Source organism: Oncorhynchus tshawytscha, unplaced genomic scaffold (assembly GCF_018296145.1).
Source record: "Oncorhynchus tshawytscha isolate Ot180627B unplaced genomic scaffold, Otsh_v2.0 Un_scaffold_9311_pilon_pilon, whole genome shotgun sequence".
Taxonomy (NCBI): domain Eukaryota; kingdom Metazoa; phylum Chordata; class Actinopteri; order Salmoniformes; family Salmonidae; genus Oncorhynchus; species Oncorhynchus tshawytscha.
The window spans coordinates 316,592-340,698 of record NW_024609770.1 but is presented as its reverse complement, the minus strand read 5'-3'; the positions used below and the strand labels follow the sequence as shown (position 1 = coordinate 340,698).

The window sequence follows — 24,107 nt, the reverse complement described above, 5'->3', positions numbered from 1 at the left end:
ATACAGTAGATTTATACAGTTAGACAACAACACTAGTTATACTACTATGTAAAGTTATACAGTAGATTTATACAGTTAGACAACAACACTAGTTATACTACTATGGAAAGCAACAGCAAGACTAGTCTTATAAATGCATGATTGAACTTGTAACACTAGAGGGGGTCAAAAGGATGTATTTCACAAAGTGTGTGTCCTTGTCAGGTGAATATGGTAAGAATTTGACTTTCTATTAGCTAGCAATTGAGGCTAAATTGCTGTCTTCATGATTGTACAGAACAGTGGAAAGTCCAATCAAAACTGGTGGTTTCATGAAAATGGAAAATTGTCATAAGAAGTCTGTGGAACCTGAAATGACTAAACACAAAGCCACAGTGCTCTTCAGTTGAGCTTCTTCTCTATCTCTTCATCATCAGGCCTCCAGAACGTAAACGGTCCAGGGAGCCTTCATCCAATGAGCAGTAGTTTAGTTGTATACTATCAGTAGTTTAGTTGTATACTATCAGTAGTTTAGTTGTATAATATCAGTAGTTTAGTTGTATAATATCAGTAGTTTAGTTGTATAATATCAGTAGTTTAGTTGTATAATATCAGTAGTTTAGTTGTATAATATCAGTAGTTTAGTTGTATACTATCAGTAGTTTAGTTGTATACTATCAGTAGTTTAGTTGTATAATATCAGTAGTTTAGTTGTATAATATCAGTAGTTTAGTTGTATAATATCAGTAGTTTAGTTGTATAATATCAGTAGTTTAGTTGTATAATATCAGTAGTTTAGTTGTATAATATCAGTAGTTTAGTTGTATAATATCAGTAGTTTAGTTGTATACTATCAGTAGTTTAGTTGTATAATATCAGTAGTTTAGTTGTATACTATCAGTAGTTTAGTTGTATAATATCAGTTTTAGTTGTATAATATCAGTAGTTTAGTTGTATAATATCAGTAGTTTAGTTGTATAATATCAGTAGTTTAGTTGTATAATATCAGTAGTTTTTGTTGTATAATATCAGTAGTTTAGTTGTATAATATCAGTAGTTTAGTTGTATAATATCAGTAGTTTAGTTGTATAATATCAGTAGTTTAGTTGTATAATATCAGTAGTTTAGTTGTATAATATCAGTAGTTTTTTTTAGTTGTATAATATCAGTAGTTTAGTTGTATAATATCAGTAGTTTAGTTGTATAATATCAGTAGTTTAGTTGTATAATATCAGTAGTTTAGTTGTATAATATCAGTAGTTTAGTTGTATAATATCAGTAGTTTAGTTGTATAATATCAGTAGTTTAGTTGTATAATATCAGTAGTTTAGTTGTATAATATCAGTAGTTTAGTTGTATAATATCAGTAGTTTAGTTGTATAATATCAGTAGTTAGTTTGGTTGTATAATATCAGTAGTTTAGTTGTATAATATCAGTAGTTTAGTTGTATAATATCAGTAGTTTAGTTGTATAATATCAGTAGTTTAGTTGTATAATATCAGTAGTTTAGTTGTATAATATCAGTAGTTAGTTTGGTTGTATAATATCAGTAGTTTAGTTGTATAATATCAGTAGTTTAGTTGTATAATATCAGTAGTTTAGTTGTATAATATCAGTAGTTTAGTTGTATAATATCAGTAGTTTAGTTGTATAATATCAGTAGTTTAGTTGTATAATATCAGTAGTTTGTTTAGTTGTATAATATCAGTAGTTTAGTTGTATAATATCAGTAGTTTAGTTGTATAATATCAGTAGTTTAGTTGTATAATATCAGTAGTTTAGTTGTATAATATCAGTAGTTTAGTTGTATAATATCAGTAGTTTAGTTGTATAATATCAGTAGTTTAGTTGTATAATATCAGTAGTTTAGTTGTATAATATCAGTAGTTTAGTTGTATAATATCAGTAGTTTAGTTGTATAATATCAGTAGTTTATAATATCAGTTTAGTTGTATAATATCAGTAGTTTAGTTTTAGTATATAATATCAGTAGTTTGTATAATATCAGTATAATATCAGTAGTTTAGTTGTATAATATCAGTAGTTTAGTTGTATAATATCAGTAGTTTAGTTGTATAATATCAGTAGTTTAGTTGTATAATATCAGTAGTTTAGTTGTATAATATCAGTAGTTTAGTTGTATAATATCAGTAGTTTAGTTGTATAATATCAGTAGTTTAGTTGTATAATATCAGTAGTTTAGTTGTATAATATCAGTAGTTTAGTTGTATAATATCAGTAGTTTTTGTTGTATAATATCAGTAGTTTGTTTAGTTTTAGTATAATATCAGTAGTTTAGTTGTATAATATCAGTAGTTTAGTTGTATAATATCAGTAGTTTAGTTGTATAATATCAGTTTAGTTGTATAATATCAGTAGTTTAGTTGTATAATATCAGTAGTTTAGTTGTATAATATCAGTAGTTTAGTTGTATAATATCAGTAGTTTAGTTGTATAATATCAGTAGTTTAGTTGTATAATATCAGTTTTAGTTGTATAATATCAGTAGTTTAGTTTAGTTTAGTTGTATAATATCAGTAGTTAGTTTGGTTGTATAATATCAGTAGTTTAGTTGTATAATATCAGTAGTTTAGTTGTATAATATCAGTAGTTTAGTTGTATAATATCAGTAGTTTAGTTGTATAATATCAGTAGTTTAGTTGTATAATATCAGTAGTTTAGTTTAATATCAGTTGTATAATATCAGTAGTTTAGTTGTATAATATCAGTAGTTTATAATATCAGTAGTAATATCAGTAGTTTAGTTGTATAATATCAGTTTTAGTTGTATAATATCAGTAGTTTAGTTGTATAATATCAGTAGTTTAGTTGTATAATATCAGTAGTTTAGTAGTTTAGTTGTATAATATCAGTAGTTTAGTTGTATAATATCAGTAGTTTAGTTGTATAATATCAGTAGTTTTTAGTTGTATAATATCAGTAGTTTGTTTAGTTGTATAATATCAGTAGTTTAGTTGTATAATATCAGTAGTTTAGTTGTATAATATCAGTAGTTTAGTTGTATAATATCAGTAGTTTAGTTGTATAATATCAGTAGTTTAGTTGTATAATATCAGTAGTTAGTTTGGTTGTATAATATCAGTAGTTAGTTTGGTTGTATAATATCAGTAGTTAGTTTGGTTGTATAATATCAGTAGTTAGTTTAGTTGTATAATATCAGTAGTTTAGTTGTATAATATCAGTAGTTTAGTTGTATAATATCAGTAGTTTAGTTGTATAATATCAGTACTTTAGTTGTATAATATCAGTAGTTTAGTTGTATAATATCAGTAGTTTAGTTGTATAATATCAGTAGTTTAGTTGTATAATATCAGTAGTTTAGTTGTATAATATCAGTAGTTTAGTTGTATAATATCAGTAGTTTTTGGTTGTATAATATCAGTAGTTAGTTTAGTTGTATAATATCAGTAGTTTAGTTGTATAATATCAGTAGTTTAGTTGTATAATATCAGTAGTTTAGTTGTATAATATCAGTAGTTTAGTTGTATAATATCAGTAGTTTAGTTGTATAATATCAGTAGTTTAGTTGTATAATATCAGTAGTTCAGTTGTATAATATCAGTAGTTTAGTTGTATAATATCAGTAGTTTAGTTGTATAATATCAGTAGTTTAGTTGTATAATATCAGTAGTTCAGTTGTATAATATCAGTAGTTTGTTTCCCCATCGGACAGCAGGTCTCTACAGAGGGGATAGATACCAGTCAGAATAGAACGTCCTCTTATCTTACCCTCTCTCCCTTCACTCCGGGGAGGCCTGGGGGTCCGGGAACACCAGGAAGACCAAGATCCCCTTTAGGTCCCTACAAAACAAAGGTAGAGCGACAACAAGGAGGTCAGAGGTCAACACCACACTACTGTATGTCCTTAGAGCAAGGTGCTTGCGGTGCCAGGATTGTGGGTTAGATTCCTGGGACAGCCCATGTGTAACATGTATGTACGCATGACTGTAGGATTACAAGCCTCTGCTGAATGGAATACTGTATGTAAATATCTAAACCTACAGAACACGACAGCAGAAAGTAGTGGAAACCTCAGATAAGACAGCAGAGTATGGAGAAACTAACCACAAGCTCTTCAGTCATTAGGGCAACATACACTGGTGAATTAACTGTTCCTGAGACGGCTATATCAGGGTCGTGACTCAAAACATGCACAAAAGAAAGAGAATTTCTAAAAGCCTGGCTGCAATGTTTATTTTGTATGCTTATGTGTGTGTGTGTCTCTTTGTTCTCTGTGCTGGGCACAACTTTGATTGCTGACCGTGTGTGTGTGAGGAATTCCATAGGAACAGAAGGCTCTTTCAGCCAGCTGGCCCTGGCCCTCATTCTCTCCTTACTGTGAAAATAGCCTCTCTGTGAGATCCTGAGATCCCGTTCAGAACTATTCTCTAGGGAATTTCTCTGTAACCACAGCCAGGTCCCCACTCTCTGTAACCACAGCCAGGTCCCCACTTTCTGTAACCACAGCCAGGTCCACACTCTCTGTAACCACAGCCAGGTCCACTCTCTGTAACCACAGCCAGGTCCCCCAGGTCTCTCTGTAACCACAGCCAGGTCCACACTTTCTGTAACCACAGCCAGGTCCACACTTTCTGTAACCACAGCCAGGTCCCCACTCTCTGTAACCACAGCCAGGTCCACTCTCTGTAACCACAGCCAGGTCCCCACTCTCTGTAACCACAGCCAGGTCCACACTCTCTGTAACCACAGCCAGGTCCACACTTTCTGTAACCACAGCCAGGTCCCCACTCTGTAACCACAGCCAGGTCCCCACTCTCTGTAACCACAGCCAGGTCCCCACTCTCTGTAACCACAGCCAGGTCCACACTCTCTGTAACCACAGCCAGGTCCACACTCTCTGTAACCACAGCCAGGTCCCCACTCTCTGTAACCACAGCCAGGTCCTCACTCTCTGTAACCACAGCCAGGTCCACACTCTCTGTAACCACAGCCAGGTCCCCACTCTCTGTAACCACAGCCAGGTCCCCACTCTCTGTAACCACAGCCAGGTCCCCACTCTCTGTAACCACAGCCAGGTCCCCACTCTCTGTAACCACAGCCAGGTCCCCTCTCTGTAACCACAGCCAGGTCCCCACTCTCTGTAACCACAGCCAGGTCCCCACTCTCTGTAACCACAGCCAGGTCCCCTCTCTGTAACCACAGCCAGGTCCCACTCTCTGTAACCACAGCCAGGTCCCCCTCTGTAACCACAGCCAGGTCCCCCTCTGTAACCACAGCCAGGTCCACTCTCTGTAACCACAGCCAGGTCCACACTCTCTGTAACCACAGCCAGGTCCCCACTCTCTGTAACCACAGCCAGGTCCCCACTCTGTAACCACAGCCAGGTCCACACTCTCTGTAACCACAGCCAGGTCCCCACTCTGTAACCACAGCCAGGTCCACACTCTCTGTAACCACAGCCAGGTCCACACTCTCTGTAACCACAGCCAGGTCCCCACTCTCTGTAACCACAGCCAGGTCCACACTCTCTGTAACCACAGCCAGTAACCACAGCCAGGTCCCCACTCTCTGTAACCACAGCCAGGTCCACTCTCTGTAACCACAGCCAGGTCCTCACTCTCTGTAACCACAGCCAGGTCCACACTCTCTGTAACCACAGCCAGGTCCCCACTCTCTGTAACCACAGCCAGGTCCCCACTCTGTAACCACAGCCAGGTCCACACTCTCTGTAACCACAGCCAGGTCCCCACTCTCTGTAACCACAGCCAGGTCCACACTCTGTAACCACAGCCAGGTCCCCTCTCTCTGTAACCACAGCCAGGTCCACTCTCTGTAACCACAGCCAGGTCCACACTCTCTGTAACCACAGCCAGGTCCACTCTCTGTAACCACAGCCAGGTCCACACTCTCTGTAACCACAGCCAGGTCCCCACAGCCAGGTCCCCACTCTGTAACCACAGCCAGGTCCCCACTCTCTGTAACCACAGCCAGGTCCCCACTCTCTGTAACCACAGCCAGGTCCACACTCTCTGTAACCACAGCCAGGTCCCCACTCTCTGTAACCACAGCCAGGTCCCCACTCTCTGTAACCACAGCCAGGTCCCCACTCTCTGTAACCACAGCCAGGTCCCCACTCTCTGTAACCACAGCCAGGTCCCCACTCTCTGTAACCACAGCCAGGTCCCCACTCTCTGTAACCACAGCCAGGTCCACACTCTCTGTAACCACAGCCAGGTCCCCATTCTCTGTAACCACAGCCAGGTCCCCACTCTCTGTAACCACAGCCAGGTCCCCACTCTCTGTAACCACAGCCAGGTCCACACTCTCTGTAACCACAGCCAGGTCCCCACTCTCTGTAACCACAGCCAGGTCCCCTCTCTGTAACCACAGCCAGGTCCACTCTCTGTAACCACAGCCAGGTCCCCACTCTCTGTAACCACAGCCAGGTCCACTCTCTGTAACCACAGCCAGGTCCCCTCTGTAACCACAGCCAGGTCCCCAGCCTCTGTAACCACAGCCAGGTCCCCACTCTGTAACCACAGCCAGGTCCACACTCTGTAACCACAGCCAGGTCCCCACTCTCTGTAACCACAGCCAGGTCCCCACTCTCTGTAACCACAGCCAGGTCCACTCTCTGTAACCACAGCCAGGTCCCCACTCTCTGTAACCACAGCCAGGTCCCCACTCTCTGTAACCACAGCCAGGTCCCCACTCTCTGTAACCACAGCCAGGTCCCACTCTCTGTAACCACAGCCAGGTCCCCACTCTCTGTAACCACAGCCAGGTCCCCCTCTGTAACCACAGCCAGGTCCCCACTCTCTGTAACCACAGCCAGGTCCCCACTCTCTGTAACCACAGCCAGGTCCACACTCTCTGTAACCACAGCCAGGTCCACACTCTCTGTAACCACAGCCAGGTCCACACTCTCTGTAACCACAGCCAGGTCCACACTCTCTGTAACCACAGCCAGGTCCCCACTCTCTGTAACCACAGCCAGGTCCACACTCTCTGTAACCACAGCCAGGTCCACACTCTCTGTAACCACAGCCAGGTCCCCACTCTCTGTAACCACAGCCAGGTCCACTCTCTGTAACCACAGCCAGGTCCCTCTCTGTACCACAGCCAGGTCCACACTCTCTGTAACCACAGCCAGGTCCTCACTCTGTAACCACAGCCAGGTCCCCACTCTCTGTAACCACAGCCAGGTCCCCACTCTGTAACCACAGCCAGGTCCCCACTCTCTGTAACCACAGCCAGGTCCACACTCTCTGTAACCACAGCCAGGTCCCCACTCTCTGTAACCACAGCCAGGTCCCCACTCTGTAACCACAGCCAGGTCCCCACTCTCTGTAACCACAGCCAGGTCCCCACTCTCTGTAACCACAGCCAGGTCCCCTCTGTAACCACAGCCAGGTCCCCACTCTCTGTAACCACAGCCAGGTCCCCACTCTCTGTAACCACAGCCAGGTCCCCACTCTCTGTAACCACAGCCAGGTCCCCACTCTCTGTAACCACAGCCAGGTCCCCACTCTCTGTAACCACAGCCAGGTCCACTCTCTGTAACCACAGCCAGGTCCACTCTCTGTAACCACAGCCAGGTCCACACTCTCTGTAACCACAGCCAGGTCCTCACTCTCTGTAACCACAGCCAGGTCCCCACTCTCTGTAACCACAGCCAGGTCCCCACTCTCTGTAACCACAGCCAGGTCCACACTCTCTGTAACCACAGCCAGGTCCCCCTCTCTGTAACCACAGCCAGGTCCCCCTCTGTAACCACAGCCAGGTCCCCACTCTCTGTAACCACAGCCAGGTCCACCTCTGTAACCACAGCCAGGTCTCTGTAACCACAGCCAGGTCCCCACTCTGTAACCACAGCCAGGTCCCCACTCTCTGTAACCACAGCCAGGTCCCCACTCTCTGTAACCACAGCCAGCCAGGTCCCACAGCTCTCTGTAACCACAGCCAGGTCCCCACTCTCTGTAACCACAGCCAGGTCCCCACTCTCTGTAACCACAGCCAGGTCCCCACTCTCTGTAACCACAGCCAGGTCCACTCTCTGTAACCACAGCCAGGTCCCCACTCTCTGTAACCACAGCCAGGTCCCCACTCTCTGTAACCACAGCCAGGTCCACTCTCTGTAACCACAGCCAGGTCCCCACTCTGTAACCACAGCCAGGTCCACACTCTCTGTAACCACAGCCAGGTCCACTCTCTCTGTAACCACAGCCAGGTCCACACTCTCTGTAACCACAGCCAGGTCCCACTCTCTGTAACCACAGCCAGGTCCCCACTCTCTGTAACCACAGCCAGGTCCACACTCTCTGTAACCACAGCCAGGTCCCCACTCTGTAACCACAGCCAGGTCCACAGCCAGGTCACTCTCTGTAACCACAGCCAGGTCCCCACTCTCTGTAACCACAGCCAGGTCCCCACTCTCTGTAACCACAGCCAGGTCCACACTCTCTGTAACCACAGCCAGGTCCCCACTCTCTGTAACCACAGCCAGGTCCCCACTCTCTGTAACCACAGCCAGGTCCACACTCTCTGTAACCACAGCCAGGTCCAGCACCCACTGTAACCACAGCCAGGTCCCCACTCTCTGTAACCACAGCCAGGTCCCCACTCTGTAACCACAGCCAGGTCCCCACTCTCTGTAACCACAGCCAGGTCCCCACTCTCTGTAACCACAGCCAGGTCCACACTCTCTGTAACCACAGCCAGGTCCCCACTCTCTGTAACCACAGCCAGGTCCTCACTCTCTGTAACCACAGCCAGGTCCCCACTCTCTGTAACCACAGCCAGGTCCTCACTCTCTGTAACAGCCAGGTCCACACAACCACAGCCAGGTCCCCACTCTCTGTAACCACAGCCAGGTCCCCACTCTCTGTAACCACAGCCAGGTCCCCACTCTCTGTAACCACAGCCAGGTCCACACTCTCTGTAACCACAGCCAGGTCCACACTCTCTGTAACCACAGCCAGGTCCCCACTCTCTGTAACCACAGCCAGGTCCCACTCTCTGTAACCACAGCCAGGTCCCCACTCTCTGTAACCACAGCCAGGTCCACTCTCTGTAACCACAGCCAGGTCCCCACTCTCTGTAACCACAGCCAGGTCCCCACTCTCTGTAACCACAGCCAGGTCCCCACTCTGTAACCACAGCCAGGTCCACACTCTGTGACCACAGCCAGGTCCTCACAGCCAGGTCTGTAACCACAGCCATCCCCCCCACTCTCTGTAACCACAGCCAGGTCCCCACTCTCTGTAACCACAGCCAGGTCCCCACTCTCTGTAACCACAGCCAGGTCCCCACTCTCTGTAACCACAGCCAGGTCCTCACTCTCTGTAACCACAGCCATGTCCCCACTCTCTGTAACCACAGCCAGGTCCCCACTCTCTGTAACCACAGCCAGGTCCACACTCTCTGTAACCACAGCCAGGTCCTCACTCTCTGTAACCACAGCCAGGTCCACTCTCTGTAACCACAGCCAGGTCCTCACTCTCTGTAACCACAGCCAGGACCCCCTCCCCCTCTCTTTCTCTTCTTTTTCTCATTCTTCATCTTCTCTCTCTCTCTCTCTCTCTCTCTCTCTCTCTCTCTCTCTCTCTCTCTCTCTCTCTCTCTCAAACATCTTGGTGTTCCAGCCTACCTTTGTCATCATTGAGTCGTTGTTACAAAGTATGTTTCCTTTTATTAATCCTTATATTATACCTGACACAAAGACACACAGCATCACACAGCAATCAGACAACAACAACAACAATAACTCACCCTGGCCCCTGGTTTGCCCGGTGGACCGGCTGGTCCTTGTACTCCGCTGTCTCCCTAGAGAGGTGTCAAAGGGAATTACAAGAGAGAAGAAGAGGTTTGTTTTATTACACATTAATGCACGATAAAGGACATTAAAATGGAACCCAGAGGGCAAAACTGGTTGCATTGACATCACCGACATCATTGTAACCCAATTACTACCAGTTGTAATCTGGTTGTGATGGCGTCATAAAAACAGCTTTGCCTGCTGGGAAATATAATAAATGACAGGATACTCACCGGTCCACCAATGGGTCCAATGGGTCCTAGACCTCCTGCTTTGCCTTGCTCTCCCTACACAGAGACATCACAGTGAACAGGTTGTTACTGGATGGACAACTTGAAATGCATTTTAAATCAACTTGGATTTGATTTGGACTTACTGTTTTACCAGCAGATCCTATTGTTCCAAGAAGACCTGCCTCTCCAGAGCTACCCTGAAATAGAGCAACAGAAACAGAGTTTAGTGTCATAATCTCTCGTGGACAGATACACGTACCATAGGATGGTATCGTAGTGTCTGTCAACAGACTGGGATGCCACAACTAACAAGGAACTGTGTCCAATGTGCAGATTTTTTCATCACTGATTTTGGACATTTGGCCCGTAGACTTGCCCGAAACTTACAGAGAGAAGGGGGTGGAGCTACCGCCCTGATTCCATCCCCATTGTAGAATCTTTTGCTCCCACAACTTAGTTCTGTGTGTCTGAGATGAAGTATATCAGGTCAGGGTCAGGACAGTCAGGTCAGTGTCAGGACAGTCAGGTCAGTGTCAGGACAGTCAGGTCAGTGTCAGAACAGTCAGATCAGTGTCAGGACAGTCAGGTCAGTGTCAGGACAGTCAGGTCAGGGTCAGGACAGTCAGATCAGTGTCAGGAAAGTCAGGTCAGTGTCAGGACAGTCAGGTCAGTGTCGGGACAGTCAGGTCAGTGTCAGGACAGTCAGGTCAGTGTCAGGACAGTCAGGTCAGGTCAGTGTCAGGACAGTCAGGTCAGTGTCAGGACAGTCAGGTCAGGACAGTCAGGTCAGTGTCAGGACAGTCAGGTCAGGACAGTCAGGTCAGGACAGTCAGGACAGTGTCAGGACAGTCAGGACAGTCAGTGTCAGGACAGTCAGGTCAGTGTCAGGACAGTCAGGTCAGTGTCAGGTCAGTGTCAGGACAGTCAGGTCAGTGTCAGGACAGGACAGTCAGGTCAGGTCAGGACAGTCAGGTCAGTGTCAGTGTGTCAGGACAGTCAGGTCAGTGTCAGGACAGTCAGGTCAGTGTCAGGTCAGTGTCAGTGTCAGGACAGTCAGGTCAGTGTCAGGACAGTCAGGTCAGTGTCAGGACAGTCAGGTCAGTGTCAGGACAGTCAGGTCAGGTCAGTGTCAGTGTCAGGACAGTCAGGTCAGTGTCAGGACAGTCAGGTCAGTGTCAGGACAGTCAGGTCAGTGTCAGGACAGTCAGGTCAGTGTGTCAGGACAGTCAGGTCAGGTCAGTGTCAGGACAGTCAGGTCAGTGTCAGTGGTCAGGTCAGTGTCAGGTCAGGTCAGTGTCAGGACAGTCAGGTCAGTCAGGTCAGGTCACAGTCAGGTCAGTGTCAGGACAGTCAGGTCAGGTCAGTGTCAGGACAGTCAGGTCAGGTGTCAGGACAGTCAGGTCAGTGTCAGTGTCAGGACAGTCAGGTCAGTGTCAGGACAGTCAGGTCAGTGTCAGAACAGTCAGGTCAGTGTCAGTGTGTCAGGACAGTCAGGTCAGTGTCAGTCAGGTCAGTGTCAGGACAGTCAGGTCAGTGTCAGGACAGTCAGGTCAGTGTCAGGACAGTCATGTCAGTGTCAGTGGCAGGACAGTCAGGTCAGTGTCAGGACAGTCAGGTCAGTGTCAGGACAGTCATGTCAGTGTCAGTGTCAGGACAGTCAGGTCAGTGTCAGGACAGTCAGGTCAGTGTCAGGACAGTCAGGTCAGGTCAGTGTCAGGACAGTCAGGTCAGTGTCAGGACAGTTACAGTGAGGGAAAAAGTATTTGATCCCCTGCTGATTTTGTATGTTTGCCCACTGACAAAGAAATGATCATCATTTTAATGGTAGGTTTATTTGAACAGTGAGAGACAGAATAACAACAAACAAATCCAGAGAAACGCATGTCAAAAATGTTATAAATTGATTTGCATTTTAATGAGGGAAATAAGTATTTGAACCCCTCTCAATCAAAAAGATTTCTGGCTCCCAGCTGTCTTTTATACAGGTAACGAGCTGAGATTAGGAGCACACTCTTAAAGGGAGTGCTCCGGATCTCATTTTGTTACCTGCATTTACAGACACCTGTCCACAGAAGCCTTCAATCAATCAGATTCCAAACTCTCTATCATGGCCAAGACCAAAGAGCTCTCCAAGGATGTCAGGGACAAGATTGTAGACCTACACAAGGCAGGAATGGGCTACAAGACCATCGCCAAGCAGCTTGGTGAGAAGGTGACAACAGTTGGTACGATTATTCGCAAATGGAAGAAACACAAAAGAACTGTCAATCTCCCTCGGCCTGGAGCTCCATGCAAGATCTCACCTCGTGGAGTTGCAATGATCATGAGAACGGTGAGGAATCAGCCCAGAACTACACGGGAGGATCTTGTCAATGATCTCAAGTCAATTGAGACCATAATCACCAAGAAAACAATTGGTAATGCACTACGCAGTGAAGGACTGAAAGCAGCGCCCGCAAGGTCCCTCTGCTCAAGAAAGCATATATACATGCCCATCTGAAGTTTGCCAATGAACATCTGAATGATTCAGAGGACAACTGTGTGAAAGTGTTGTGGTCAGATGAGACCAAAATGGAGCTCTTTGGCATCAACTCAACTTGCCGTGTTTGGAGGAGGAATGCTGCCTATTACCCCAAGAACACCATCCCCACCGTCAAACATGGAGGTGGAAACATTATGCTTTGGGGGTGTTTTTCTGCTAAGGGGACAGGACAACTTCACCGCATCAAAGGGACGATGGACGGGGCCATGTACCATCAATTCTTGGGTGAGAACCTCCTTCCCTCAGCCAGGGCATTGAAAATGGGTCGTGGATGGGTATTCCAGCATGACAATGACCCAAAACACACGGCCAAGGCAACAAAGGAGTGGCTCAAGAAGAAGCACATTAAGGTCCTGGAGTGGCCTAGCCAGTCTCCAGACCTTAATCCCATAGACAATCTGTGGAGGGAGCTGAAGGTTCGAGTTGCCAAACGTCAGCCTCAAAACCTTAATGACTTGGAGAAGATCTACAAAGAGGAGTGGGACAAAATCCCTCCTGAGATGTGCGCAATCCTGGTGGCCAACTACAAGAAACATCTGACCTCTGTGGTTGCCAACAAGGGTTTTGCCATCAAGTACCAAGTCATGTTTTGGAGGGGTCAAATACTTATTTCCCTCATTAAAATGCAAATCAATTTATAACATTTTTGACATGCGTTTTTCTGGATTTCTTTGTTGTTATTCTGTCTCTCACTGTTCAAATAAACCTACCATTAAAATGATAGACTGATCATTTCTTTGTCAGTGGGCAAACGTACAAAATCAGCAGGGGATCAAATACTTTTTCCCCTCACTGTAGGTCAGTACCCATGCTCTTATCTAGCTGCAGCTCCTCAGTGACATAGATTAGCTCTATTTGTCAAAAGGGTTGAGTTTATGGCACAGAGTAATTAATGCCCATTGGCTGTAGATGAATTGATGTAAGTGGTGCATTGTGGGTGAATTAGGAATTAGAATACTATTTTAATAGGATCTCTATGATGCCTACCTTCTCTCCACCAGTTCCTTTAGAGCCAGGAGAACCAGGTAATCCCTAGAGAGGAAACACAACATTGTCAATCAAAATCAATCTACAGTAACAAGAATGATCATGTAAATACCTAGAATACATCTGACCAAACCACTCATCCATGTATTATCCATTTCAAAGATGTTGTTGAAAACATGAAAATCTCAAATATTTGTAAAGCAAAAGAACCTACACAATGGTGGTTGTCAATCAGAAACAATTATCTCCTGTTATTATTATTGTGTTATTTCACATCAGGATTAGAATACGGGAGGCTGAGGAGGATTACACAGGCGCAACCAATCAGAACACCTGTTAGTGTGAGGTCAAAGGTCATACTTACAGGAAGTCCCTGAAGCCCCACCTCCCCTGGAGACCCAGCCTTGCCAATGGTGCCCTGTGGAGAAAGAGAGTTATGTGAGTTAAGATGAACTTTTGACATCACAGTTGTAATCCTAACTTGATTTGACAACTCCTGCTGATTCCTCCGTTCAAACAGTATGAATACCATTTTATAGTAGACTTTTCAGAATGCTGTGATCTCCATTGCCAAGCCAATAGAAATCGCTGCAGAAAATAATCACTGTAGACCTATGAGAGGGCACAGCAAAACTAGAATGATGCATCTAAACATCTTACAGTCGATCCTATCCATACCTTTCCACCTGGCAATCCAGGAATACCTTCACGGCCATCCACTCCTGACAAACCCTAGACATGAAAAAAGAACCACGACAATTATTCCATGACAAGTGTTAATGTTCCAAGAAGGTTCTATGGTTCTATGAATGGTTCTGTGGCTTAAATGATTCTAAGAGTCTATGAACACACAACAGACAGGATATGCTTACATTTTCCACCGCCAAGACTGATTGTTAATGCTGTGATACAATAGTCACAGTAATACTTACACCCTTTCCCTTGGGCCCAGGAAGACCTGTGATTCCTCTTCCACCTTGAGATCCCTAGATAACAACACAATAGGATAAGGAACCAATCACGGCATCAGCATTACACCATCACCACCACCCCAGACAGTGACTAAAGACAAGAATCAATTTGTCCATGTGAAACCATGGTAGGTGTATTTTTTACTCTGAAACCCACCTCATCACCTTTAGGACCAAACTCGCCCATCACGCCCCTCTGGCCTTGGTCACCCTAACAAGAGACAGCATCAACATATTGTAAGACAAAACCTTTTTACAGATGTTTAATCAGGTCCTTCATTGAGAACACAACACAGTGCTGTATTCCTGAAACACTCACCTTTCCAGAGGTCTAACATTAGTGAAATCATAATGAACAGGAGAAGGGGATTATGGGAGAATACTTACAGTGGCTCCTTCAACACCCTGGGGACCTGGATCTCCATCATGTCCTCGTGCTCCCTGTCACAACACCAGGGCTATATTAGCATTAAGATGACAGAGAGGATTGAAATACAATTAACTTCAAAGAGTGACTCTTACCAGTCCACCTTTGGGCCCCATCATTCCAGTGGAGCCTCTGATTCCCTGAGGACCCTGGAATCACACAACAGCAGAAAGACAAACTGTCACTAACTGTCACCATAGACAGTCTGTTCTATTATCACTACAGACAGTCTGTTCTATTATCACTACAGACAGTCTGTTATATTATCACTACAGACAGTCTGTTATATTATCACCATAGACAGTCTGTTATATTATCACTACAGACAGTCTGTTATATTATCACTACAGACAGTCTGTTATATTATCACTACAGACAGTCTGTCTATTATCACCACAGACAGTCTGTTATATTATCACTACAGACAGTCTGTCTATTATCACCATAGACAGTCTGTTATATTATCACTACAGACAGTCTGTTATATTATCATCATAGACAGTCTGTCTATTATCACTACAGACAGTCTGTTATATTATCACTACAGACAGTCTGTTATATTATCACCATAGACAGTCTGTTATATTATCACTACAGACAGTCTGTTATATTATCACTACAGACAGTCTGTTATATTATCAGACAGTCTGTTATACAGACAGTCTGTTATATTATCACTACAGACAGTCTGTTATATTATCACTACAGTCTGTTATATTATCACTACAGACAGTCTGTTATATTATCACTACAGACAGTCTGTTATATTATCACTACAGACAGTCTGTTATATTATCACTACAGACAGTCTGTTATATTATCACTACAGACAGTCTGTTATATTATCACTACAGACAGTCTGTTATATTATCACTACAGACAGTCTGTTATATTATCACTACAGACAGTCTGTTATATTATCACTACAGACAGTCTGTTATATTATCACTACAGACAGTCTGTTATATTATCACTACAGACAGTCTGTTATATTATCACTACAGACAGTCTGTTATATTATCACTACAGACAGTCTGTTATATTATCACTACAGACAGTCTGTTATATTATCACCATAGACAGTCTGTTATATTATCACTACAGACAGTCTGTTATATTATCACTACAGACAGTCTGTTATATTATCACTACAGACAGTCTGTTATATTATCACTACAGACAGTCTGTTATATTATCACTACAGACAGTCTGTTATATTATCACTACAGACAGTCTGTTATATTATCACTACAGACGGTCTGTTATATTATCACTACAGACGGTCTGTTATATTATCACTACAGACGGTCTGTTATATTATCACTACAGACAGTCTGTTATAGTATCACTAAAGACAGTCTGTTATATTATCACTACAGACAGTCTGTTATATTATCACTACAGACAGTCTGTTATATTATCTGTTAAAGGTAGGTTAATGAGAGTATCAAACCGTTGGGCCCTGGGATCCGAGGTCCCCTGTGGTTCCCTGGTCACCCTCTTCACCCTAGAAAGAGAGAGGTAAACATGCAGACATCAGTAAGATGAACAGCTGCGTATGACAGAGACATTAAAACATAAGTAGGTACATTTATAGGAGGATAGAAAGACGGATTTCAAATGTAAGCTGTTTCAAAACAACTTTAATGGCCGCAAAACAACTCCCATGGACTTTAAATCAATGTTCCTACAGCCTCGTTGACTCAGATACATGACACACGTTTCAATGAAATGGACTCTACCACTGATCACATTGCCAAAGGTGTGAGTGCTGTCAGCTGTCAGAGACTACACACTTTGACTTGTGAGTGAAAAGCATGCATGTTCTACACCAGACACCCTTCAATAGAGCCACTAAGCAAGGCTGAATTCTATACATGGAGAAAGTCATTTACAGTCCATATGGATACATGGAGTCTTGAATCCAGACAGACAGACAGTGAATGGAGTTATAGGCCACTAGGTGATGAAGTGACTTGGGTATAGAACTGAACTTATTTCCTTATATATGGATGTATGGAACCATTACAGGGCTGAGTGTGGATGTGTTAGCATGGCATTCCACATCAACCATAACCCCTGCATCACTAACATGGTCTGCGTCCCAAATCAAACCCTAATCCCTATAAAGTGCTCTACTTTTGACCAGGGCCCATAGGGCTGTGTTCATAAGTAGAGCATTATGTAGGGAATGAGGTGTCATTGGGGACGCAGACATGGAAATAGTTTACTTTCAGGCAACATATCACTCACAGCCTTTCTAAATGAAATGAGGCAAAAATATGAAAAAGTGTGAGGTTTATGTTGTGCAGAGATCCTATAGCAGGTAGAGATCCTATAGCAGATAGAGATCCTATAGCAGGCAGAGATCCTATAAGCAGGTAGAGATCCTATAGCATGTAGAGACACTATAGCAGGCAGAGATCCTATAGCAGGTAGAGATCCTATAGCAGGTAGAGATGCTATAGCAAGTAGAGATACTATAGCAGGCAGAGATCCTATAGCAGGTAGAGATCCTATAGCAGGCAGAGATCCTATAGCAGGTAGAGATCCTGACTGCATGGATCTCAGGCCCTGACTGCATGGATCTCAGGCCCTGACTGTATGGATCACAGGCCCTGACCGCATGGATCACAGGCCCTGACCGCATGGATCACAGGCCCTGACCGCATGGATCACAGGCCCTGACTGCATGGATCACAGGCCCTGACTGCATGGATCACAGGCCCTGACTGCATGGATCACAGGCCCTGACCGCATGGATCACAGGCCCTGACCGCATGGATCACAGGCCCTGACCGCATGGATCACAGGCCCTGACCGCATGGATCACAGGCCCTGACCGCATGGATCACAGGCCCTGACCGCATGGATCACAGGCCCTGACCGCATGGATCACAGGCCCTGACCGCATGGATCTCAGGCCCTGACTGCATGGATCACAGGCCCTGACTGCATGGATCTCAGGCCCTGACTGCATGGATCTCAGGCCCTGACTGCATGGATCTCAGGCCCTGACTGCATGGATCACAGGCTCTGACTGCATGGATCACAGGCCCTGACCACATGGATCTCAGGCCCTGACTGCATGGATCTCAGGCCCTGACTGGATGGATATCAGGCCCTGACCGGATGGATATCAGGCCCTGACCACATGGATCACAGGCTGGACGCTGACAGCTAAGAAGTAGCAGTGAGAGTATTTCTTGTAATGTCTAATCTGAATATCTTGGTCAGTCAAGATGTAAAGCTGATCTTATGACGCATCACATGAAGCAATGAGACCCGAGGAGCTACAAAGCTCCAAGCTTATTTTATGTCATGGAAACATCTGGTCTGGTTTTCCAAGAAACAGACTAAACCTAGTTCTGGACCATGTCATTTTAATGCCGTGTAGGTTTTTGTTCAGTTCTCTGAATGTGTCAAAAATGTAAGCCCTTACCTTGTGCCCTTGTTTCCCAGGCTCTCCTCCTTCCCCTTTTACTCCTTTGTGACCCTAGAAAACAGAGGAACATGAAGCTTAAACACCCTCCCCAATCTCTATCACATATCACTGTTAGACTATCATTATACTAACTGTGAAGACAATAGAATAAATTTAAACCAATGACTTCTGTGAGGCTGTAGGTTGAAGCAGCTATGGTTACCATTAGCACAATATATGATAACTTATGAGACCAAGCTATCAATACACCACTGGCTATGTTCCAATGCCCTTCCTAGCACACCACTGAGAACGTTTATCCATTACATAACTTCATATGATACACTAGTGAGGGCATGCACTCTCCTTGGCCCCTGACCCTTGACCCTTGACTCACCTTCATGCCAGGGAGGCCGGGATGACCAGGTGTCCCAGGTGGACAGGCACCAGGGCACTAAGCAGCAGCAGGATAAATCAACAGGGTCAGATTATCACTCATACGTGTAATGCCAGGCACTGAATTGTGTGAACTTGAACGAACAAAGTCTTACCAGCTCGGCACTCAAATCCTGCATCCCTGCTGCACCCTGAAAAACACATCATTTTGAGAATTGTTAATCAGTTGATTAGGAAGAGTAGATGACTGTTCAACGTACTACTCTGTGTTCGATGTACTACTCACTCTAGGCCCTACTGATCCACAGATGTACTACTCACTCTAGGCCCTGCTGATCCACAGATGTACTACTCACTCTAGGCCCTGCTGATCCACAGATGTACTACTCACTCTAGGCCCTGCTGATCCACAGATGTACTACTCATTCTAGGCCCTGCTGATCCACAGATGATGTACCTGCTGATCCACAGATGTACCACTCACTCTAGGCCCTGCTGATCCACAGATGTACCACTCACTCTAGGCCCTACTGATCCACAGATGTACTACTCACTCTAGGCCCTGCTGATCCACAGATGTACTACTCACTCTAGGCCCTGCTGATCCACAGATGTACTACTCACTCTAGGCCCTGCTGATCCACAGATGTACTACTCACTCTAGGCCCTGCTGATCCACAGATGTACTACTCACTCTAGGCCCTGCTGATCCACAGATGTACTACTCACTCTAGGCCCTGCTGATCCACAGATGTACTACTCACTCTAGGCCCTGCTGATCCAAGATGTACTACTCACCTAGGCCCTGCTGATCCACAGATGTACTACTCACTCTAGGCCCTGCTGATCCACAGATGTACTACTCATTCTAGGCCCTGCTGATCCACAGATGTACTACCCTCACTCCACAGGCCCTGCTGATCCACAGATGTACTACTCACTCTAGGCCCTGCTGATCCACAGATGTACTACTCATTCTAGGCCCTGCTGATCCACAGATGTACTACTCACTCTAGGCCCTGCTGATCCACAGATGTACCACTCACTCTAGGCCCTACTGATCCACAGATGTACTACTCACTCTAGGCCCTGCTGATCCACAGATGTACTACTCACTCTAGGCCCTGCTGATCCACAGATGTACTACTCATTCTAGGCCCTGCTGATCCACAGATGTACCACTCACCCTCTAGGCCCTGCTGATCCACAGATGTACTACTCATTCTAGGCCCTGCTGATCCACAGATGTACTCATTCTACCCTGCTGATCCACAGATGTACTACTCATTCTAGGCCCTGCTGATCCACAGATGTACTACTCATTCTAGGCCCTGCTGATCCACAGATGTACTACTACTGCCCTACACAGATGTACTACTCACTCTTGGCCCTACTGATCCACAGATGTACTACTCACTCTCGGCCCTGCTGATCCACAGATGTACTACTCATTCTAGGCCCTGCTGATCCACAGATGTACTACTCACTCTAGGCCCTGCTGATCCACAGATGTACTACTCACTCTCGGCCCTACTGATCCACCAGGTCCTGTTGGTCCTCTCACTCCCATAGCACCCTGTGGTAACGGACATAGAAAGCAGATCAAACAAACAGGGATGGTCCATTTTCATTCACCTTTTGATTGACGTTCCTGACAGAGGAGGTACTGTACATCACAGGAAGTTGGTGGCACCTTAATTGGGGAGGACGAGCTGGAGCGGTATTAGTGGAACGGTATCAAATACATCAATCACATGGTTTCCAGGCGTTTGATGCCATTCCATTCACTCCGTTCCAGCCGTTATTATGAGGCATCCTCCCCTCAGCAGCCTTGTATGCTGCACATCCAATCAGCCATATTTGGCACTAAGACGCCAGCTCCCAAACTATCTACATGCAGTGCTTGAAGTGGACTGAAATAGGAGCTGGTACTCAGGATTTTAGGGTCCAGTACTGTTTATTTTCACCTGACAGAAATCAAGCAGGAGAAAAGCACCGGTCTGTTCGGCCCAATTCAAGCTCTGTCTACATAGGGAATCACTATGTGGACAGAGGATCTATGAGGATCTATATGTCCTGAGGATCGTTAGGTGATGAAGATTGTTAGGTGATGAGGAGTGTGAGGTGATGAGGATCGTTAGGTCATGAGGAGTGTGAGGTGATGAGGATCGTTAGGTGATGAGGATCATTAGGTGATGAGGAGTGTGAGGTGATGAGGATCGTTAGGTCATGAGGAGTGTGAGGTGATGAGGATCGTTAGGTGATGAGGATCGTTAGGTGATGAGGATCGTTAGGTGATGAGGAGTGTGAGGTGATGAGGATCGTTTAGGTATTTGTATTTATTAAGGATCCCCATTAGCTGTTGATCGTTAGGTGATGAGGATCGTTAGGTGATGAGGATCGTTAGTTCATGGGGATCATTAAGGCAAGGGGATTGTTAGGTGATGAGGATCGTTAGGTGATGAGGATCATTAGGTTATGAGGGTCTGTAACTGATACTCACAGGGGGTCCACCTTTTCCCAAATCACCTGGAAGTCCTCCTGGCCCCGGGGGTCCCTGTTCAGAGAAACACCTATTAATTCACTGAAAATTATGACTTTGTACAAATTTATCATATACTTTTTTGTTGTTATTGCATTTTTCATAGTTTTGAAAGTTTTTCAACAATATGTCTTCCGAATGCATCAAAGGTATCTTACCATGACTAATATGAACGACATTTTACTAGATACTGTACCATAAAGATGTAATACGTGTGTCATGTGTGAATGTGTAATTAATAATACTGTAAAATACTAACAGGGGGTCCATCGTCTCCAACGCCCTATGGAGGAAAACAGAAGCACCAGATGAGTCAATGACATAAGATACTACAGCATTTTTATAGGCTCTATGAAGGCTCTATGAAGGCTCTATGAAGGCTTCATTAATAAGCCTTAGAAGCTATGTTTCATGTGATGTGAGAAAGCAGAATGCTCTATAGCTGGGCCCTCTGAGTCTTCAGTATGGACTGATTCCACTAATGAATGAGTGGTTCATAGAGAATGATGTAACTCACAGCTAGTCCACGAGGTCCTGGTTTCCCGGGTTCACCCTGAAACAAAGTAAAATAGCATGTCAGTTTGAAAACACAGTGAACATGAGACAACAGTAAAGAGAATATCTAATATATACTGTGAGTTAATCATCCCCCATCCAGCACCCAAAGCAAACTATGCATGTAGAAGACATACAAGTATTTTCCCCATAAAGACATGTTTTTAGCTTGTCATGTAAACACAAACAGAATTCAGTATTCTTTCCTATTTCCACCAGGACCACAGACACATACTAAAACTCTAAGATGCTTTGGATAAAAGCCTCTGTTGCATATATTCACACAACTTGTATTCTTATACTGTAATAGTCTAGCGACTGTTCCAAACACACACTAAACACACACCAAACACACACCAAACACACACCAAACACACACTAAACACACACCAAACACACACTAAACACACACCAAACACACACCAAACACACACCAAACACACACCAAACATACACTAAACACACACTAAACACACACTAAACACACACCAACTAAATTCTGCAGCTGTTTGGTTCCTGTGCTGTAATATTCTCGACAATTTCTTTTCCTTCTTAGACAAATGAAGGCATCTGAGTAAAATCATTAACTAGAGACTCAACAAACTATGTATGTGGAAAACAAAGTATTTCTCCATAAAGACATGCTTTCATCTCATCAGAAACACAGACCAACAGGATCCTACTCCGTATCCTTTTGACACTTTTGACCACCAAATATTCTGGACAATTTCCTTCTTAGACAAATGAAGCCGTCTGAGTAATTACTTAACTAGAGACTTCACAGACTGAATTAACATTCTTTCAGTTTAATCCTGTGACTGAGAACCTGAGCCATGCAGGGTGCACTTGGCCCAGCAAATGTTCCCCCAAGGCTTGGGTCCTGTTCATTATGCACCAAAATGAAGGAAAAAAATTGGGAGGGACTTAGTGAATTCGTCCAATAAGAAACTCTCATTTTGTTCTCCGTTGCAAAACGTTTTAAAAATGTTTTCCTTGCTTTTCCTAATGAACACGACTATGATGCTTGGGCCTGGTTCCCCACGGAGATTACCCAGAACTCTGGCAGGGAGGGATCAGGGATCAGGGATTAAAGCTCATTTGTCATGAGGAATTGCTTTACGCGTTGTAATTGTAATTCCTGCTGTCTTGCCTGCCAACACAGTGGGCGAATGGACGGTCAGCAGCTTGGCTCAGTCACCCGGCTGAGAGTTACCCTGGGCCCAGATCTGATTGTACTGTCTGGTGTGACAATGACCAAAGGAATGGACAAGACAGCACCAACACATCTGGGAACAGACTGTCTGAGAGTCTATGAAGCAGAAACATTAAAGGGCTCATTAGTGATTAGTTACTCACTTTCTGTCCAAGGGGACCATCGGGACCTTCGTCTCCAGTAGGACCAGTCAAACCCTGCAGAGACAGGAAGAGAGGAGAGAGAGACCAGGCTTCACTAATCCATCACAACAAAGACAGAAATGTTGTCCAACGTCAGTAGGAGATCAGCTGTACGCTAGAAAACCATAAGAGTTAGTTACCTTTTCATAAGCGATCATAACAAAATATCTTTCTCTAAGAAATGTTTTTGCAACTTTACCAACTTTAAGGTGTGCTTTAAATCTTCCTAATCTCATAATAATTCCAGCTGTATATGTACATGATGTCACAAAAAAGTTGCGTATGTCACACAGCTAATGGAGTGGGAGGAGCTCAGAAGTAGGCGTGTGTATGTGGGCAGGGCTAAACGATGCCCCACCCACAATGAATGAATCGGTAGATACTGTGCATTAGCAGAAACCTGTATCCAGTACTTTCCAGCACAGCTTGACAGAATGGCAAAGCTCTGAAATACATGCTCATCTCCATTCTCTGACTGAGGTTGGCATTTTCTAAATAGTTTCAACAAACGCTTCCTTGGATTATATTGATTTAAGATAGATCATGTTTAGTTTGAATAGATGATGGCATCTAGTCTGGAATAGGAATTATCTCCACAGACACCACGGTCAGGACACTACAGAGCATCTGAGACAAACTGAGACATCTCTCTGAGACAGTTACTGGGAGAGTGGTTAACCCTAACCCACATTCCTCTGGTCCAACTCAAACAAGCCCCATTGACAGGTATCATTCCACAGCAGCCTGAGGATCCAACTGGGACTGGAGACACCCACAGCACAAACACTGCTGGGTACTGTTTCACTAAGGCTTTATGGACGTGAGAAAAAATATTGGCAAAATAATAAAAAAAACA

General features: G+C 44.4%; 1 protein-coding gene across 2 annotated transcripts in view; it reads right to left on the bottom strand.

Annotated features, from left to right (window-relative positions):
- The window catches only part of col9a1b (collagen, type IX, alpha 1b), a 37,762-nt gene that overhangs the window by 8,199 nt on the left and 5,456 nt on the right, over positions 1 to 24,107 (bottom strand). For both annotated transcript variants that reach the window (XM_042317812.1, XM_042317813.1), the window contains 20 exons: positions 23,213 to 23,266; positions 21,819 to 21,854; positions 21,561 to 21,584; positions 21,263 to 21,316; positions 20,282 to 20,335; positions 18,915 to 18,950; positions 18,761 to 18,817; positions 18,382 to 18,435; positions 16,393 to 16,446; positions 15,035 to 15,088; positions 14,900 to 14,953; positions 14,670 to 14,723; positions 14,474 to 14,527; positions 14,220 to 14,273; positions 13,906 to 13,959; positions 13,542 to 13,586; positions 10,156 to 10,209; positions 10,013 to 10,066; positions 9,734 to 9,787; positions 3,731 to 3,802 (listed from right to left, as the gene is read on the bottom strand). In XM_042317812.1, coding sequence (XP_042173746.1) covers positions 3,731 to 3,802; positions 9,734 to 9,787; positions 10,013 to 10,066; positions 10,156 to 10,209; positions 13,542 to 13,586; positions 13,906 to 13,959; positions 14,220 to 14,273; positions 14,474 to 14,527; positions 14,670 to 14,723; positions 14,900 to 14,953; positions 15,035 to 15,088; positions 16,393 to 16,446; positions 18,382 to 18,435; positions 18,761 to 18,817; positions 18,915 to 18,950; positions 20,282 to 20,335; positions 21,263 to 21,316; positions 21,561 to 21,584; positions 21,819 to 21,854; positions 23,213 to 23,266 — 1,026 coding nt within the window. The remainder of the gene's footprint in view (positions 1 to 3,730; positions 3,803 to 9,733; positions 9,788 to 10,012; positions 10,067 to 10,155; positions 10,210 to 13,541; positions 13,587 to 13,905; positions 13,960 to 14,219; positions 14,274 to 14,473; positions 14,528 to 14,669; positions 14,724 to 14,899; positions 14,954 to 15,034; positions 15,089 to 16,392; positions 16,447 to 18,381; positions 18,436 to 18,760; positions 18,818 to 18,914; positions 18,951 to 20,281; positions 20,336 to 21,262; positions 21,317 to 21,560; positions 21,585 to 21,818; positions 21,855 to 23,212; positions 23,267 to 24,107) is intronic.